Here is a 21,037-nt window from a genome sequence, read left to right as displayed (position 1 = left end):
ACAAAATGTTGCGCGCACATGGAAACGAGAGAACGCTTTGAGAAACGTAAGGGACGCATAATTTACCGCCATAAAATAAATCTCGAATAATTTCGCGAACAGTAAACAAATAGTAATTCGTTTGCATGATGAATCTTATCCATTTCATGTAGACAGTTCATTAACTACACAAACGATTCGTGTCAAGGCGCGACATCAATATAATTCGTCATACTGTATCCGCGATCCTTGCGCGAGGTCGAACCGAGGGCGCGGCTTGAGTTTCCAGAATTCGTCCTCGCCTTTCGAATACAAAGCAACTTAATTGCTTATGAAATAGTCCGAATATATATATCTACTATATATCTATACATTCGTCCCTCGATTTTACGTGAACTATTCGTCCCACGTGGTTTTTCTTTTACGCGGTTGAGAATCGCGTAAATGGAGTCTGCCATAATAAGTACAAAAAAGAAAAGAAAAGGCGTAAGAAAAAAGCCTGTGTATGCCGTAAAAATATTTAATTCACATTTATTTTACTTTATTTGGGCAAAGTGCAAAAAAATTAATTTGTTTTCACTTGTACGAATAAGCTTAATTGTGCATTCCACAAGTCTGCCAAAAAAGGTGAGAATAATGTAATAAGTACAATCAAGTAAGATCGAACTTTTAGCTCATTAATATATGTAATAATTTCAAAAAAATACTATAAAAATATATATTTTCTGATCGCGTAAAACTAACCTTGTTCACTGAGAAAAAAATACTGTTGCTTCAATTAAATGTGGAATTCCGGGGTGCCAAAAACATAAATAGTTGATTCAATTGTATAAATAGTTGATTCAACTATAGTGTAGTCGTTTTAATAATTCAAATATTGAATCAACTATTTATACAATTGAATCACTATTTATACAATTGAATCAACTATTTATATTTTTGGCACCCCGGAATTCCACATTTAATTGAAGCAACAGTATTTTTTTCTCAGTGTATAAAAAGTATCGCGTAAACGGAGAAATTGTTTACTGACAATAAAAAAGAATCGCATATAAAAAGTACCGTGTAAATCAAGGGATGAATGTGTGTATATATCTAATAATACACAGTGTGTTTGGTTTAAGTGTATACTCAATTATTTTTTAAATAGTTATAAAAAGATTTTTCGAATAAAATTAATAGTTATAACTATTAACAGTTATAACAAGATTTTTCGAATAAAAGTTATTTTTGTTTAAGAGAGAAGATCTGTATAATGATATAAGTAAGTTAAACAAATTTTTTTAACAACACAAATGACAATTATTGCACATTATTGAATTTGTCATAAAATACCTTATGCAACTGTTATAAAATAGACATAGAAACGAGAAGAGTGTCATTATTTAATTACAATAGTACTTAACAAATAAACAATCAATATAGTTGTAAAATCAATTATAGATTTCAATTAAAAAAAGTTTTAAAATCACAAAAAGTAAATTTCCATTAAATTTCTTCATTTCCTCTATTCTTTTTCGTGAAGTGGTAAAACTTTCAATCACGGAAATTTCACTTTGCGCGAAGATATATCATACTTTCTTCCGTAGTACACTTTAAGAAACGTACATACATCCCAAACTAACTTGCGACCACAAAAAAAAGACAAACCGCAACGTTCGGAAGTGTAATTAGATGTACCGAGGACTGCGAAACAACATAGAGTTTCGACAGGCGCTTTCTACTTTCATTTTCCACGGCTCCGACAGTATAAAACGCGATTTGCACGGTTCTAAACAACCCCGAATACTTTCAGCAACTAATTTAAATTACGTCGTTAAAAAAACTTCCGACGTATTATACGCATTCCGCTGATTAACGTTAATACGTTTCCTTTTACGTAAGCACGATTTATCGGTGGGAAATACATTGGTAAATATTAATATCCCAATCAATTGATAACAATGATTGATCGGGTATCAACTTTCACTGATTGAAGTGAATTTGAGATTTTAAGCGAAGCACATGATTGTAATTGAGATTTGTACGGATCGAGACAATTGTGTGTATCAGACTCGCTAATGCAATTATTTTCTCGAAATATCAAAGATAAAATTTTCACGATAATTTTTATTACAATGTGATTATTAAATTGAGAGATTAAAATGTCACGAATAAAATGATAAAGATAAAAACGATAAATCTGACGCGTAAATTTAAATTCGCCTCTTTCTCTCGTAATGCGACTGGCTTGTGTAATTACTTAATGACGTAAAACTACTTTCCGAGTAAAGTCTCAAGGAGCTACTTATAGAGTTAATCATTTGTCTGATTGTATCGCTTTGTCATTTTTAGTTAGACATACTGACCGATAAGCTACCGCGCGTTCAACGAATGTTACAATGATACGAATAAGTTTATCAAACCTTTTCAAATTATCTTTAAAAAGCTCCTTCGCCAAATGATCGCGCAATGTTGCTGCTTCATCGCGTATGTCGCAACAACAAGTCGCAAATCCGCTTCATCTTGATAAAATATCGCTTTGATACCGCGACACGATAACTATCAATGCAAACCAATCCTATTCTTTTCGAAGAGATTAAATCATTGTGTGATTTCTGGCATGATTGCAAGATAAAATTTCAAAAATAATTTCAACAATATTGTCTTTTCGATGATGATTGTCTTAATAATATTGTCTTTAATATTTCATGATTGATATAATATAACAGTTTTTGGAGGATGAATTAATTATGGAAAATTTGTCGTTTCTACACCGAAGTGAAATTTGTTTGTCTCTGCTATCAATCACGTCAAAAATTGAAAGTTACCTTTATATATTATTTTTTTAATAATAAATACTAAATGAATAATGTACGATACGAAAAATTTAATCTATTTAAATAAAAACCATCTGAGAACTCGAAAGATACAGTAATTTTGAACTTAACTAAATATGCAATATAAAAAGTTCTATAATTTATTAATAATCAAGTTATAGATATAACCAAACACTATCAATAGCCGATTATTCATCAAATTGATTAATCGAGTGTAATTTCGAATGCAATGGAAAAACACACCGGTTATGCGTAATCGATCGATACTATACATCAACACAAGAAGAAAAATGCCTTGTACACACGTTGCGTCAATACTGTGCGTATTATTGTAAAAAAAAAAATACTAGTCGCGCATAGTTTAATTTGAAATGCTCGAGATTACATATTCTTTAGCGAGGATTAAAATACAGTAATTCAACTATGTAATGCTTTGAATCGTTGTATCATGTAAAAATTATAATCATGTAAAAGAATCGATTTGAGATAGTTGCATAAGAGAGAAAAAGAGGCAAAATATTTATCAATTATCTTAAAAAAACACAGTTTATATAAAAAAAACTGTGGAATTTTCTTGAGAGAAAAGATAATTCACATTAATTAATAATGACACCATTGAAGAATATGCGCAAAAAATTGTGATATAAGAATTATATCGACATTGCGCAATATCCGCCTAGTTGAAGTGTCTAACGTCATTACCTGACATTGCGCTATGATAAGATCTCTTGAATTATGTTTCGTGGTCTTGTAACAATTCGCATAAATATTCTTTTCCACAAGTGTCTCGCGGTGAAACGCGACTCGTTTTAATGCGAGGAAATCTTAAAAAGTCCCTCGTCGAACAAAATGTTTCCTTCTTGACGATCTAAACGTGGGTTTATACTGACAGGGCCACAGCACGACATACATTATTCAGCGACGTAAAACGTTTCTTAATTCTAACGATTCGTTCAAGGTTCGAATTCTCGGATGAAAATTAGAAAATCTCCTGCGTTTGACTTCATCCGAATCGCGTTGCGAATCAATTGTTTCGCAATTAGCGTAAACCGCAAACGAGAAGGTAATTGCTGTGCGGTGTAAAGACTGTAAACCTCGATATTAAGTATTTAGAAAACATTGTTCTAAGCACGCGTATTAAAATCCTTCTCTCATATTAAAATCCTTCTCTTCATTTTCGCGACGACATAGTAATTGTTTTCCGTGCAAAAGTACGGACGAAAGACCGCAGCGTACGACAACGTACATAAGAATCTAAGAATAGTGTAATAAGTCTTGTCAATGAAATATAGCGGTAATTATACGTGACCGCAAACTTCTAATAAGCAAGTTGTTGGTGATATGTCGCAAATTTACTCGCCTTCGCGCTGTAATATTCTCGAAACACAAAAAGGAACAGCGCAACAACTAGTTCAACGTAAAAGTTACAGTCGAGACCGGTCTCGCCCCGGTTGTTCACGCTTGCGCCATTAATTGCAATTAATTATATAAGCCACGGCACTCACATCGGAATAGTATCAGCGCGATGATTATAAGTCGTTTATTACAAGCTCATTACAAGTGCAATTAACGCGCGGGAGGTAAACACGAACTCCATCGACACCTACTCCGTCATCAATCATGATTTGATATTCGCAACTCGTATTTTAATCAGTATATCGAAGTCGAGAATTAAAGTCCAGTTATGTGGATTATTTTTAATTTGTATAACTACGCAAATGATTTTTTGTTTAATTTGCGATGGGTCTATCCTTAAATACAAATAATTTTTTTTTATTCAATCCGCTTATTAATTTTCTCCTTTAACTTCTAATGAGTTTATAATCAAATATAAATTCTTATTTTATTAGTAATGAAATTACGATACACATACGTATACACGTATCTTTTGTATATATCATTAAATAATTTTTAACATATATTTTTCTAAATAATTTTTTATTTAGACTTAACATAATTTTCATTTTTCGGAAACTTACTAACATATCATAATATAAAACAAACAATTATAAAAAATATATATATATATATATCAAAGAAATGTTACCGCATTTAATTCAAAAGTCAAAAGATATTATTTTGTATACAACATTAATTATAATTTTATCAATTTGTTTTTAAAATATTTGGATTAATTAAATAGTTAATTATTTCTACATTACTCTGCTTTGTATTTTACGTTATTGCAATATTACATCTCTGAAATGTATTTATTTATAATATATTTATAAAAAATTATTCTTTTTTTAAATTAAGAAATAGATATAATTACACTTTTTATTCTATTTAAATAGTAAAATGAGTATAATTTTTATATATGTATATAATCGAATGTTCCGACTGATTCATCAACGCCCAGCCCAAACTCTTAAACCTAGAAACATAAAATTCGGGGAGTATATTCCTTCCATGACGTAAGCACCCACTAAGAAGGGATTTTTAGAAATTCGACTCCTAACAGGGTGAAAAGGGGTAAAATATGTGTTACCGTAGCGAAGCACGGGTATCAAGCTAGTAGTAATATATTTTGTTTCAGCATATCGGTTGACAACGTACTGCAGTTGACAATCGATATAATGATTCAGTTAATTGGTACATGCAACAAGATAGGCCGTCTATGATAACAAAAAAAGAATACCGCGGAATGTAGGATGGTAGATAGATAAAGCATTTATTATTCTAGACGATATATGTATAGCAGATAATACTATGACGTATAGTCGGCTGATCAGAGACGAAGATATAATAGAAATATAGATTGACAATTAAATTGAAGTATACTTAATAATTACATTACAATTTTTTTAATTTATGAAAGGTGCAGCAGTGTTAAGTGCGTTCGTACCTTGAATAAACTAATAAAAACCCGATAAGAAAGTCTTTTATGGGTAATCAGCCGTGAAAAAGTATCATATAATATTCAGAAATTTTATTGCACATTTATGTTATAGTAAATATTTAAATTTTTTTTTATTTTAAGTTAATCGGAGAAATCTCAATTCTATTTAATTAATTCGCTCCTTTTTAATTTGTCCAATTGATTTATATGCAACATATCAGCAAAACTCGACACATCGATACGTTATTCATGACGAAAACATAATCGATCTGATGCAAACGTTAGTATAGTTTCATTATTTCCGTAATTGATAATTCATTCAGCGAAAAATCTATTTGCGTTCTAATAATCGTACATGCAGAGTATGAATAAACATGATTTTAATTAAAGATATTTAGATATGTATAAAGCAACTAGCAGCAGAGTAACGATTCTTTAATTGCAAATTGCTAAAACTGTTATATAATGTAACGGTCTCTTCTGTAAATCTATACGTAATTGGTATATAATAATATAATGCACTAATTAAATTAATCTATCATTAATTAAATGTATCAGAAACTCGCAATCGAGATTCACGCACGTGCACTTAGAGAAACGAACCGCGGCTACTTGTGCTTGATTTTCGATTGCTTATATAAGTTATAAAATTGGTTAGGATTACCGAAAATGCAGATAAGATAACAATTTTATAGTATGATTCTATTGAGACGTGTAATATCTGATGATATAGACATATTTGTCTTGCTTAAAATAAAGTCAACTCTGCATTTGACGTACTTCATTAGCACGTGACAGATAATTGGATGTAATTACGTAATAAGGAACCAAGCGCCATTTTCGTGATTTTTAGTTCCGTATTGCAAAGTGATACTTCACGTAGACAGGAGATTTTCTAAAAGCGCATATATTATAATACATGAAACTGTATTTGAGGATAATTATAATTCGGTCATTATATTTGAGATAATGTTGGCGCAGAAGTTTATTTCTAATGTTTCGCGAAATTTGCTCTAATTAAAAGGTACGATTTTGGAGTTGGTTCCGCATTGCAGAACTACGTCCAAGAAACATCTCGCAGATATAAAACAAGTTCTGTAACGTAAACTGATATATAAACATTTCCCGATGATAAATGTAATTTAAATAAGGCACTCATTAAATCGCGTGATTCAAAATAATTTTATTGTCAACCAGAAAACACAATTTTCCTTACTTTTATTAATTCCTTATAATCCGACAAATGACAAAATTGGAAAAAAATTTAACGTTTTGCGCAGACACTTAAATATTTTGATATTATAAAAATATTGACCTTTACAATTTTTATAATAATATTACTTTAGATACATATTGTGTGTGTGTATGTGTCATCAATAAAATGGAATTCTGAGAAACAGACTTCAGCAAAACAAATTTTTAAAACTCAAAGAGTAAAGCGCATAAAAGCGTAAAGAAATAAGTGCGAGATAAATCCGAAAATGGACTAGATTCTAACGGAAATACACGCTGACACGAGAACTGGAAATATATTTTTTGCTAGATTGACTGCAATTAAATAACATTTTTATTCATAGACAGATATGTGAGTGCGCATATATTAACATTCTTATTCTCAAGGTTACGGAGACAAAAAGAAACATCGAGTTGTGCTGAGTGGCAAGGAACTATAATGTTTATGAAATATTTAAAGTCTACAAAATATTGAAAATCTCGTTTCTTTAAACAGAAAACAATGAATAAGGAAACTTAACTTAATTAACTACTGCAATTATGTTGCTAAATAATGATAAAAATTCTGTAAGAATTCTACAAGAACGCGCTAAAAAGTCGCTTCATGACGCTGCATTTAATTTTCAAAACTTGTTTTTTTTTTTATTTAATTGACCACCAACATTTTATGTTTCTTGCGGTGACTTATATGTCATAATTGTCATTAAGTGTCATCGCTGTCTGTATATCTTTACCGGAAGCTTCTAGTGCTTCCCTTTAAAGTATTATCACGAATTATCTTGATTACCTGAATAATTGGTAGACACGAGGAAACCGTCAGCGTAATCACATTGCGTAATCTTATGTGGACTTATCTAATAATAAATAGTTAAGTTTGACGAATAATTGGTACGTATCCTATAATAATATAACCCGACGTGTGACACACAATTTGTAATCTACGTCAGATAGAGTCTTTCAGAAACCACAGAAAAGCCGTTAGCTTCATTATCGAACGTGAGAGTATATCGCAACAATTTTGAGTCCTTCACTTGGCATATTTGCAATGACTGATTCATCATCGAAGAAGCTGTCGCACACACTCGATGATATGTTACACAAAGCCTTTCGAAGTTTGCAGTACTCTGTCATACCTCGCCAAGTAACTGCGAGTTTTACGCATTAGTGTTACACTGAAATACATTCGATACGATGACTTGCGGAATTGAAATGAAAGTTAAATGTTGAATATTTTCATTTACTTAAAACATAAAATAGTTAATATTTGCGCAAGTATTGCTTATTAAATTAGCGTTTTAGTTGCTTAAGATGTTAGTTCTTTTTTTATTTTTTGCAATGGAGAGTAATATATATATCTTTGACACTTGATTGATGTTTGATTTTTCATTTTTTTTTTACATTGCAATTGTCCAGTTTCAATAAAAATCAAGAGTAAATGAACGGTGTATCTATTTTCCGCGAAGATAATTAATAAATGCTACATTTTTATCGTTATTCACCGATAATTCTTTTGTGCTTGTTATCCAGATTACATAACTGATTAACTAATCGTAAATCGAGCATGTCGGATCGCTCGATTAATTAATTTTAAAAGCATTGCTTCGTTCGACGCGTATGTTTAACATCTGCTCGATATTAAAATTCAGAAGACTCGCCTGGGAAGGCGCAACACCAACTCGACTTACAATGAATTAACGGTTGTCACTTTTTTCAACCACTTTCCAATTCTGATATAGCTGTCCCACTTATTTTTAATCGAAAAGAATGTAAAACGCGACTATTCCCGATATTATATAACGCCACGCTTTATTTTTTCTTTACAAGGGTAGATTCGCGAAGGAATAGAAGTAGGGGAAGCGTTAATAAGCCGATTCGGACTTTGGTTAAAAATATAAACGAGAGAGTATAAAGGAGAAGCCGAGATAAAAGTCTATCGTATGAAATCTAATCTGGCAATCAATTAAAATCAATCAAGAATTATCTTTCCTAAACCTAATATTGATCATCTTAAATCTTTCAATAACGAATCCATCATTAAAATATCGTCATATGTAGGTAGTATCAATCGCAACTGATGATAACGATCGTTCGAAAGGCGCATGTGATCGAGTATTCTCGGGACCTTGCTGGTCGTTGCGACACGGAAAGAAAAGAAATCCGGAATTGTCTTAGCGCGAAGACAAAGAAAAAAGAAGAAGTAATCGCGGGTTTTAGGAGGTTACGGAATATCGGCGTGACAGCTCAGTCGACCGCGGAAAATATCGGAAATGGAAACAAAAAGTTTCCGCGAAACTTCACATTGTTACAATTACGTGAATCTCGCCACTCAAGCTCGTATCTATCTCTCTCTCTCTCTCTTTCTGTTATTATTATTCATATTTCAATTACAGTTTCTCTAATCGTCACGGCTATTGTCCGTCGCCCGTCACTTCTCTATTCTTCTCACCGGAAAATGTATAAAGCCATGAAGCTGCGCTAATTGCGAATATACATTTGCAAAAACATATGTTGTTCCTGATTGCAGTATAGGGTCGTTAAATAAGATGAAATTGACCAGAAATTTATTGGATTAAATAAAAAAATATTTTTAAGTAATAAATTAGTAAAATCCTTGAATCTTAACCTACGATTAAATATATAATTTAGCAATTAACTCAAAATACTAAAAAACTAAAGGCCGAAAATTCAAGAAGACAGTGCTCATAAGTTCTGATTATTTTTTAATCAATTCTTAAAAGAAATTTGGATTAGAATGTCATTATTTGATAATCAACAATAAATTTTAAACAATTATGTGTTATATACATATAAAGAGTTCTAAAAAGTTAATTATTATTTACACGAATGAAGGAAATTCAATAAAATTTTGTTAAAAATCCGCTTAAAAACAGTTTCTGTAATAAAATATGAACGCAAAATTTTGACTTGTATATGCGCATCTATTGTTATCTCCGTTAAAGTATACTCATTTATTATGTCGTTTGCATTCGCGATACAATTTAGTCAAGTTTGCGACCAACGAGCGCATCGAAAAAACCACGAAACAAAATTAAAGTTGCATAAGAAAGCGTTTTACATTTTCACTGGAAGCCACAAACGAAACGAGAGATTGCGTAGCGAAGGCGAGTTAATTAGAATCCTCGGGTAATTATCTGACAGCACAGTTTATTTCGTTCATTACGTAAAACTGCATGCCGGTGAATGCTTCAAATTCGTCGTTTCGGGCAATCCCATCAAGCGCGAGGAATGCCAACGAAATCACGTGATCTCATTGCTTCCGGGTCGGATCAGATACGCGCGAATAGGTACATCATCAAACGAAGTGCCGCTGGGTGATTCGCATCGATCGACTTACGTAAAAGTAACCGATGTAATGAGCGCGAACTCGATTTTACCACGCGCCACTATTTGTTTTGCAAACGCGAAATACAAGGTCTCTTACACGGTATCATTAGCAATTGCGAATAATGCTCACCATTCCGTAAAATCCATCACATTAAAAAAAAACATGTGCTTACGCTCTTCTTAATTTTCATTGCAAGTATGAAAGTATGTTCCAAACTCGTCGATTTTTATCTTAATAGATCACAGTCATTGTTATTCGTCTTTACTTCAATTTGATTAATTTTCTCCTTTGATTATAATTATTAAATAACCAACGATTAAATAATTTGGCAATTAAGTCAAAATACTAAAAAGCTAAAGACCGAAAATTCAAGAAGACAATGCTCATAAGTTCCAATAATTTTTTAATCAATTCTTTAAAAAAATGTGTATTAGAGTGTCATTATTTGATAATCAACATTAAATAATTTGACAATTACTTTAAGAGAAAATTAGAAAAAAATAAAAAAATTAAGAAAAAATATCTTATAAATCTAACTAAATAAGCTTTATTAAATTGCACCTAAAATCAATTTAGAATATATTTTTAGTTCTGGGAGCATTCCTGACCTTGTCAGTCATGACATCATTTCTCCATATTAGTTGCGAGTTAAATAAAAATTGTAAGCAATTTAATACTTGATACATGGCATATTACGATACGTCAGTTGCAGTAGATGAATAATAGGTATCGAATCGTACGAATGTATACCATGGTGGTTACATGGAACTGACAAAGTCACATATACGGAATTCGCGAATATGGTCACACTGTGAAACTCGCGAGATTGTCTACCTATCGACAGAGTTAACGAACTCACTAATTAACTATTCCAACATCGTTGCTGACATTGACCTCGCTCGAAAGTGAGAGTAAGAGTTTGCAGACTACGTAGTAGATTATGATAATTAACGGAAAGATTCGATCCGTCGAGAGTGACGATATATAAAGTCAAAGGAATACGATCGCCTGAAGTAGCAGCCATAAATCTCTCGCCACGTTATTTCGTATTATTATTGGCTATCTAAAGTAGTTGTCTATATTTTATTTACGTGTACATGTATACAAATATATCTATATACATACAAATATATATGTAAACATATATTATTAGTTATTTATTAGTCAGCGCGCAGTTATTATGGTCGGAAAATATCTATTAAAATTAAAAATAATTTAACGCGAACATCTTGTTGCGTCTCTGTGGCCTTTCGTTATATATGTTTGATTTGTAATTATTTGAGCTTATCACGATTATCAATATATTTATTAAATAAAGTAAAAAAATATATATTATATATCACACATATGTACACGGAAGAAAAATAAAGTTGCTTCAATTAAACGTCGACGTCACGGGCTGCCACAAACATAAATAGTTAATTCAATTGGATATTATTGAACTAAATATTTAAATTATTAAAACAATTATCTGATATTTTTTATTCATTAATATTGATGTTGCATCAATAGATTTTATCTCAACTGACACTGATGATGTTGATACATCATTTTGTTTCCGTGTACATGTTTAATTGTTAAATATAATTTCGATATAATTTCTGCAAGCTTTGTTTTTTCTTTCAGAATAATTTTTTCCGAGTTTGGTCAATATCCCCCCATTTTTCCTGGCTTTTTTACACGTTAGTTAAGAAAAAGTCGCGTCCTTGTCGAATGAAAATATATGCGCTACATTACACGGAACATAGTAATTTTGCGATAGCGTATCTACAAAAGACATCCATAAGACCGTAGGTCAAAATCGTTAAAAAGATCTCGTACAACACTTTTGTCATTCCTACAGTTCTGTTCCTATCACATAAACCTACTTTTACGCGATGCATCGAAAGTCAAGTCACATCTCCGTACTACGCAATAGCTTCCAAAACGCCGGAAGCTATTTACATTGGATAAATAACGTGTAGAAATCGTTTACACTATAGGATCAATCGACAGCAGCTCATTTAAATCGTAATTTCAACAAATTTAAATTTTGGCGCACTTACTTCATTGCAGACGCGCAAAAAGATCCCGGTACTTTTTTGGCGATAAAAACACAACAAAACAAAACACAAGGTACATTCCGTGCGTTCGAAGATCGAACTCATCGAAATAACATATTTACATTTGCCTATATTTGATAGGTACAGTATTATATATTTAGGAAGCCATGAAAAATGCACCTCAGCTGCGAAGCTAATTCGTAAAAAAACGCTTGCTTATCTACCTTTAGGAAAAGCAGGAGCGTCCACGTCGAAGATCTCGGGTTTCTTGATCTCCGATTTCTTTCGATCCGGGGTCATCGCGTTCTCGACCATGTTGCCGGCCGCGCTGAGGAATCGATCGACGAAGAAGTCTCCTGCCAAGGAAGGTCTCCCCAAGGAAGAGGTGCTCCGTCCCGAAAATCGGCGTCGGTCCTGTTCCGCGTGTGGCGCGCGGTGCGACGGTCACTCTGGCACTGTTACAAACACGGCCGAACTCGCGACACTTAGAGGCGAACACCTCGCGCATGTCGGCCAATTAGACCACGCCGTGGGAGCCCCACCGGCGCGACACGGCTCCCAACTCTTCTCTCCCACGCGCGGTTTTTCCTGAATCGCACCTGCCTGTCTATCAGCGAGCCACGAACTGAAAAGGCAAAACAAAACAATCAGGTATCTCTGAGAACAATCGTCCTCCGTGAAAAAGTAAAATCGTCTCGAATAAACTGTGTCAACGATACGAGGGACGTCGAGGGAATCTGTTCCGAAGGGGGCAGATGCCAAACCAATGCGCGATACGACGCGTCGTATTTTAGACAGATGCACGGTGTGTAGAGAGCAAATATGTACAGAGCGTCTCGAGATTGTCGTTATTTCCTTTATTCGTGAATCTTTGAGCGATGCGTGAGATCAGGCTGCCTCTCTCGCAAAAAAATGCATCTGGTATCTAATAAAAACGTGACACCTTTTAATTATAAATCAAAATTCTTCAACCATTTTCTTAGATTGTAAATTTCTTTAAACGACCTGAGTTAATTTTCTCTTAGCAAAATTGCCAGAGAAATCATAAATTATAAAATCTCTATAACACAAGTATTCTCGAGAATAAATGCTCAAGTTAAGATAATCTATTAAAATATAATCTACTTGAGATTAAATGCTAAAGTTACGAGACATCGATATTTTTAGAACATAAGTGTTTAGAACATAACTTGAAATAAAAAATTCAAAAAATTAATTATTACAAATGATAATATATATCTTAGTCTTCAATTAATTTCAATTAGTTATTTTTCTTTTGTCAGAATATGACACGAGATACGATCGCGTTTGAGATTATAAACATGCAGAAGGAGATTTTATCCCATTAAACGTATGTCAAAAGCAAATACTAGATAAAAGATAATAAAGATAAATAAAGGTAAAGATTTGCAATATGTTTCTAGTTTTCAAAAGATAAATCATTCTTTTAAATAATATAAAAAAAAAACAGATAGTAATTTATTATCACTATTTACTATTATTATTATTATTATTATTTCATTATTCATATTCTATTAACTCACTTAATCTCGAAAATATCTAGAACATGTAGTAGAAGATTGATAACCATTTAATGACAAATAAGTTATACATAAATTATTAATGCAAGTCGTTCGAGTCTCTTCAGATACGGGCTGTATTTCGTAGTGCACCTATAAAGATTATTAATTATTATGGATACTACACACCGTGTTCTTCAGTACGAGGAAAATAAGCGTGTCACACGTGCGCCAGCAATTTCGAATTACCGTCCCATTATCTGTTCCACTCATTGAACGCTTTAATTGAACGCTTTCACGTACGCGATGATATCAAGGAAAGGAAAGAGTAGCTCCAACGTTCAGAGATAGAGTCGATATTTTCAGCACGACTATCAATGATAACAAAACAGCAGATATGATATTCGACTATAATCGGCTCAAAATCGACTCAAGACCATATAATACATGTCACTTAAATCAAATGCTCAAACACCTTTCACAAGAAATTGTGAAAGGTATTTGAGCCTAATTGTGCCTAATTGAAATTATAAACAATAATTTTCAAAAATATAAGTGTAATCAAACCAAGTATTTCATTAATAATTGAATTAATTTCGATACAAAATATCTATCGTTTGCTTTTCTTAAGATAAAGCTAATATGGCTGTTAACAACAATTCTTCTTGCAGAGACGTTATATACTGTCTAAAACCTGCTTTTATAATGACACTCAAAAATAGATTTTTCCAAAAATATTAGGATTAATAAAATATTACGATTAATGCTCCAGCATAAACGTAACATCAGTTAAATTGATCGAGTACTAAGGTAAATAACATAATACATAGTGTTTCTTAAGTACTGTTCAATATTTTAGGAGTTGATTTTTGAGATCATTTTATGAAGGAAAATTTATGCGAACATATGATCTCAATAAAACCACTTTTCAGAAATACAGACTGTTAAAAATTCTATAAAATTATCATTTTTTTTCTTAGTAGTTCTTTAAAAAAGGTTGTAATATAGTTATTTGTGTAACATGCTTTTTTATATTTATATTAGTTGTACCTTAATTCTTTCAAAAACAATTAGACAAAATTCAGTTGCCAACTAAAACGCTAATTATACGTAAAAATAAAAGTAATACTTAGGGCCACTTCGACCAAGCTCTGATTAATTTAATCGTTGATTAGTCCATTAGAAATGACCAATCGCATTTTCTCATTAAGCAGATTGACAAATGTGATTGGTCATTTCCAATGGACTAATCAACGATTAAATTAATCAGAGCTTGGTCGAAGTGGCCCCTACTCTATCTATTTACTATACCTTTTTATTCTGCCTATTTATGTGAGCTTGAAAAAGAAACCTCTTTCCATTTAGAAGCTATTAGAAAAAAAAACTATAATTTTATAAAATTTTTAACATCTTGCATCTCTGAAACGAAGCTTTTGAGATGATTTTTTATTAACTTTTCTTCATAAAATAATCTCAAAAATCAACTCGTAGAATATTAGAAAGTAACTTAAGAAACATTCTATATATGTATGACATAAAAATATAGATTATTAGCAAAATTGTTTCTAAACTTATTTTTTTTTTTTCTACATCCAAGACCATTTACTGGAAATATTCAGATCTCTCAGTTTTTCACAATGTATCATCATTATAAAATTTATTTCATATTCCTATTTCATAATTTATATTGCATAATGCAAAAGATATTAAATTTTAACCAGTCGATTGCAAAACACGTAAATATCTACATGAGAATACTACTCTTCAAATACTCGCAATATCGCTTTCAGAAATCATCTGCGAGCAACAGCAGTAATAACAAAACCGATATGCTAATCGAAACTCATATCTTTTTATTATCAATCGTGCCGCATTATAATTATCAGCATTCTTACTATCGAACATTCTTTTATCACTAAAACGCAACTACAAGAATAATTCGTGCGGCAAAATAAGCTAACTTTGAACAGTTATAACAAACAAACATATACATTTAAATATTATTACATTAAGTATTACATTTATATATTAAGTTATATATATTAAGTAGCTGAACATTTAAGTCTGAAAAAAGAATAATATTAGTCATTTCTGAGGCGGCCATGATCGATGCCAACGATGCGTATCGCCGAATCTACTCGTAATGCCAAGGTCGACCGGTACCGTCAAAAGGATTCACCTCGCAACTATTTGTCTCTCGAGAAAAAAAAATAGCTATTGCAATATTCCGTCCTTTGTTGACCTTCTTTGTGTTTCTCTAAATAAATTAACCACGCTGTAAAAGAACTACAGAAGAACTACAGGATGATTATTGATTAATGACTGCTGTTGAAATTGCAGTACTAGACACGGTCGAGACCGTCGACCTCGCGACGATACCGGATGTGATTAATCTCGCGATTCGATGTAGTCCAAAAATCGATCATTGCTAATCGTGGCCAGATAAATTTATTGACGTATGGAAATAAGAAGCTGAAGCTTAACATAACTTTTTGTAATTCCTGCCGCGACACTATTAAATAAATCAACAGCGGACGTATTTCAGGAACGCAATCGATTCTAAACGAGGCATCAAGACAGTTACGTCAATATTTATCGCAAATAATTAATAATCGGAACTTATCGGACAAGAGTATCAAACAAATCAAGACGATTGATACGGCTGCCGCTGAACAAGATTAATCCGACGTGTTCTATCATATTATCTCATTCGATATAAAAATTAATTTTGTCTAATGTCGCTATGAGTCCATCGGAAAAGATATGAAGAAAGAGAATATCGCAAAGAATAATTCATTGAAGTTACGTTATCCATTGCTCTTTTCAGAAGTGCACGGTGAAACGTGCAGGAAAACGTTATGGAAAATCACCGGTTCTACGTGCTGCCGGTTTTGCGGAAAGATAACACGCACGCCGACGAGTTCGCTAAGTCGTTGCGCCGGGCAGAAATTCCAAAGCGGACATGTCTGCCGTCTCTTAACGAGAACTACTTCTCCGCACCGGGGAATCGTAACTCATTCCCCGGCACGAGGACTCGTTCACGAGGTAATGACTCTCGTGACACTCTCGGAGCCTCTTATTCGCGGCGCGGTACGGCGCGTCATCGTCATCGTCATCGTCATCCATCGGTGGGCCTCCTCGAGTGACCCACAGACCCCATCACTGGCGGCCTCATTCGCGGGTCGACAAACTGGCACGACCGAGCAGCCGAGACCAAGCCGGTAGCGAGTTATGCCAATTTGTCCCTTCCACTTCCGCCAATCCCAGTTCTTAACATTGTCACCGATTCAAATGACGCGAACGATAAAGAGATTGAATACATTGTGCGTGGCGCATTTATGATAAAGGTAGCGTGTACCTTCTACGGGATGGAACGGCCAGCTAATTACGTAAGTGGCATTATCGCGTTTCACATTTTGCGAATTCAAAAGAAAATAGTATATATTGTACAACTAGTGGGAAAAATGGTCGATTCTGAATGAGTGTGAAGTTGGTCGCACTCGCTTCGCTCGTGCGACCATCACACTCATTTGGGCTCGACCACTCTTCCCACGAGTTGTTCATACTATTTTTCCTAACAAGAGCGTAAAACAGGCCGTTTTTCGCGCTTGTTTTACAATTTCATTTCTTTACTAGTTGAGAAATGGCTCCATTTTTCAACTAGTGGCGAAATGGATCGTTTTGCTCACTCAAAACAAGCGCGAAAAGCGGTCTATTTCACGCTCGCGTTAAGAAAAATTATTTTTCTAACGTTTACAATTGATGCGAATTGATGGACTTTAAAGATATATATCAGTTTATGAGAATACGTCACTTAATTGCAATCACATACATAATATTATAAATGCGAATATTACAATGTTGCTATTTATCGAGATGTCTCGCGTTCCACGATTGCCTATCTTGGTACATCTCGAATAAAAATTATCAACAAAACCGTACTGTGTTATATTTTTATCAACGTTACGATCGTTCCGTGATTCATGGAATAAACTCGGCGCGTGTTTTATCAGGTTGCACTGATACCAATTTACATATACATTTACGACCACCCCGGCGTAATTTGTGGAAATGTTCGCGGTCTCGGTGTGGTCTCGCGGAAACTTTTGTCGCGCCGTAAAAAAAATTTCCGCGGCGAAAGCGCGCGCGTAATTTTATCAGGTCGACGTTTCGAGCGACGAGAAAGTGTAGCATCGCGATATATGTTCCCGCGTCCTTTTTCCTTTGGTCAGTAAACGAGCTGTGTTGTAGTCGAACCATTTTATCAAGCCCGACACGCGCATATAGCGAAGTTTCTTTCCGGCTGGTGAACACGGACTTTCTTGCGATTTCGTTTTCGGTACAAAAAACACGGTCAAAATAATACGCAATCGCATCAGAAAACTGATTGGATTATCAGCTATCACCGCGCGAGCACAAAAATTGATACGTCAATCCATATTTGATAACGTTGGAAACTCCGTAAGTGGCAAGTGTCTCGATAAAATTTATTCTAATTAATAAATATTCACTATTACCGTGCCGAGTTCGTCAAAGAAGAAGAGTTCGCAACGAGTTAAGATTCCTTAACTCTTTTCTGTACATCTGTCATTCATACATTTTTTAGACCATTTATCTTAAAAAAATTAAGAATGCAAAAATAATTGTTACGATACAAAATGCAATTCCCTTTAGAGAGAATCTGTTCTATTACATTTAATTAAGTGAATTAAAATGTGGGATTCCCCGGCATTGACGCGATAACATTGCAATTAAGATTACTTAAGAGTGTTTTGAAGTAGTCTGCGCATTCTGGTAAGGCGACACACAGCGAGGAAATATATAATTTTTAATAGTAATTATATACCTAGTAATTATTGCATGGTTATTTTTAAACTAATTCCGCCTTTTAAATGACCTTAAGATTACTTTCACAGATAAACTCAAAATTCATATAAGAATGCGACGAGAACACGTCTCTCGGCAAAAGGGGAAACTCGCAATCGCTTCCACGAAGTCTCTTATCTTGCGTAATGGATCATCGTATGCGAGCGAAATATTCGATCGCAATCGAGAGTCATACATCTCACGCGGAATATTAAAGACCGGCAATAAAACTGATTGTTGAATCGCGCTCCGTGGATTCGCGGTTGTGCGAGGACGATTAATTCTGAGCACGTGCGATTCGGTGTTTGCCCATGTCGATCTGGTGATCTCGTGAATAAGCGCTGATAAGAAAACGGCAGGAGGCTCGTCTCACGTGTCAATCACTAGCTAATCACGCGAGCTGCCAATGCGAGCGGTAAGCAAGCTCTCGGTCTCCACGTGACCGGACAATACGATCTGCAAAAGCGCGAAATATCTGTTAGCTCCTTGCAATTCACAAGAAAAATTAATTTTAACAAATATGCATAGTGCGATAATCGATTTCTGTTATCCAAGGATACTTTATTATAAAGACAATCTGTGAAACTTTCGTGTACTTGAAAAACGGCACACGGCGAGAATGTTCTTTTAGAATTTACCCTGAAAATTATGGTAGTTGTGGGACAACATGTATTGCGAAGAATTTTATGCGAGCTATTCTGATTAATATCTATCATATTAAAAAAAATATTAATATCTATTACAATAAAATATAAAATGTGTTGAATTAATTTTACTAAAATATACAATAAAATTTCAATAATTTTTCCAAAATTACCATAATCTGCTTGGTAATTTTTATTACGTTGTTTGTAAAATGTCTTTTGTATATTTTAAAAATTCCTTGGTTGCCAAGTTGTCCCAAGTTTGTAGTGAATTTAACGGTAAAATATAACAAAAAATTCTCTCCGTGTACGACTACCGTGTCGAGTCCATCAAAGAATCTCAACGAATTAAGATTCGAACTCTTTTCTGTGTCTGTCGTATTCATACATTTTTTAGATCATTTATCCACTTCTTTTTTATTTATTAAAACCAAAAAAAGAATTAAGAATGCAAAAATAATTGTTACGACACAGGATGCTATCACCTTTAGAGAGAATCTGTTCTATTACGAATTAAATTGTTGCACAATCATCCTTTGTCTACGTGAAATGTTGCAACGCGATTGTACATATCGGTTGGTTGCGCGACAATTCGCTCGCTGATTACGATGCTTCGCCTTAATTGCGGAGACCCGCCGCGCGATCTCCTCGATAAGCATTGCACGATTTCGCACATGAGTGAAATATCCGAGAAAAGTGAAAAGCTTCCTCTGGCGCGTGTTTTCTCTCGTTAATTGGAAATTTATAATGACTAACATGTTCGAGTGTTTCCGTCAACTTATGGCCCGCCGTCGAATCCTCGTTAAATATAATTCCGTTTCAAAAAGTATTTAATTAACATGTAAATTTCGACAATATTTAGCATGCAACGTTCTCCTTTCTTCCGTAAGATAAATACAAACGCAGGTTTGTAAATGTACGTGATTGCATCGAGCGTGCAGTAAGGCGCAATTAAAAAAACGTCATTACGTGACTCGATACTTGAAAGGATTAAATCAACGACCATGTTGGATGCACATGGGACGGAAGTTTTCAGATCGTATGAGTATCGAGTCTTGTCGCTTTATGACATCGCATTGTAGCGTAGCATATGTGTACAGACTGACTAAAACTAAGACAGCAATTTTGCACGTTCATCGCGGGCGACGAGCCTTCCGTCGAACGTTTCGAATGACGGAATATTTACACAGATTTTGTCCCACCTCAAATGGAAACTCTCACACTGAAGCGTCGTGTGTCGTGGAAAAGTTTTATTGTAGGTATATGTCATAGAATCCAACTGTTAGCACTGTAAAAGAGAAATAAATAGATATAAATATTTATTTGTTTCGTGCATTTGGGCTTTAAAAGAATTTACAAAAACTATTTCTAATTTATGATATTCCATACTGAAATCATAATCACCAAAAATTTAATAAAAAATATATAATAGTGCTGCTTTAAATTATTAAACATTAAACATCATAATTCATATTAAATTCTGCAACTACAACTGTTTATACAATTACAATTACATTATTGTTACAACCATTACCCTGCATTGCAGCTATTATATTGTTATTCTAGAATATGTCTTAGACTTTCTTTCTATAACATAAAATGCCTTAAAAATAAATAAATAAATGAAGTTTTTGCACTGATATTCGATAAAAATTATTGATACCTGCAAAAACGTGTATTCTTCTAGTGCAGAACGTTTTTTCTATCTCTTTATCCAGTATTTAGTTAAATAAAACCATCCTTTTTCGA

The 21,037-nt window shown here is 33.5% G+C and overlaps 1 protein-coding gene across 1 annotated transcript in view; it reads right to left on the bottom strand.

Annotated features, from left to right (window-relative positions):
• The window catches only part of LOC112454196 (putative inorganic phosphate cotransporter), a 43,085-nt gene extending 30,346 nt beyond the window's left edge, over positions 1 to 12,739 (bottom strand). The window contains exon 1 of the mRNA XM_025015446.1: positions 12,483 to 12,739. Within this exon, the coding sequence (XP_024871214.1) occupies positions 12,483 to 12,573 (91 nt within the window). The 5' untranslated portion in view covers positions 12,574 to 12,739. The remainder of the gene's footprint in view (positions 1 to 12,482) is intronic.
• Between the last annotated feature and the right edge of the window lie 8,298 nt (positions 12,740 to 21,037).

This window comes from Temnothorax curvispinosus, unplaced genomic scaffold (assembly GCF_003070985.1).
Source record: "Temnothorax curvispinosus isolate PA1 unplaced genomic scaffold, ASM307098v1 QBEX01004871.1, whole genome shotgun sequence".
Taxonomy (NCBI): domain Eukaryota; kingdom Metazoa; phylum Arthropoda; class Insecta; order Hymenoptera; family Formicidae; genus Temnothorax; species Temnothorax curvispinosus.
Note: the sequence above shows the minus strand (reverse complement) of the source record. Positions and strands in the feature narration are given on the sequence as shown.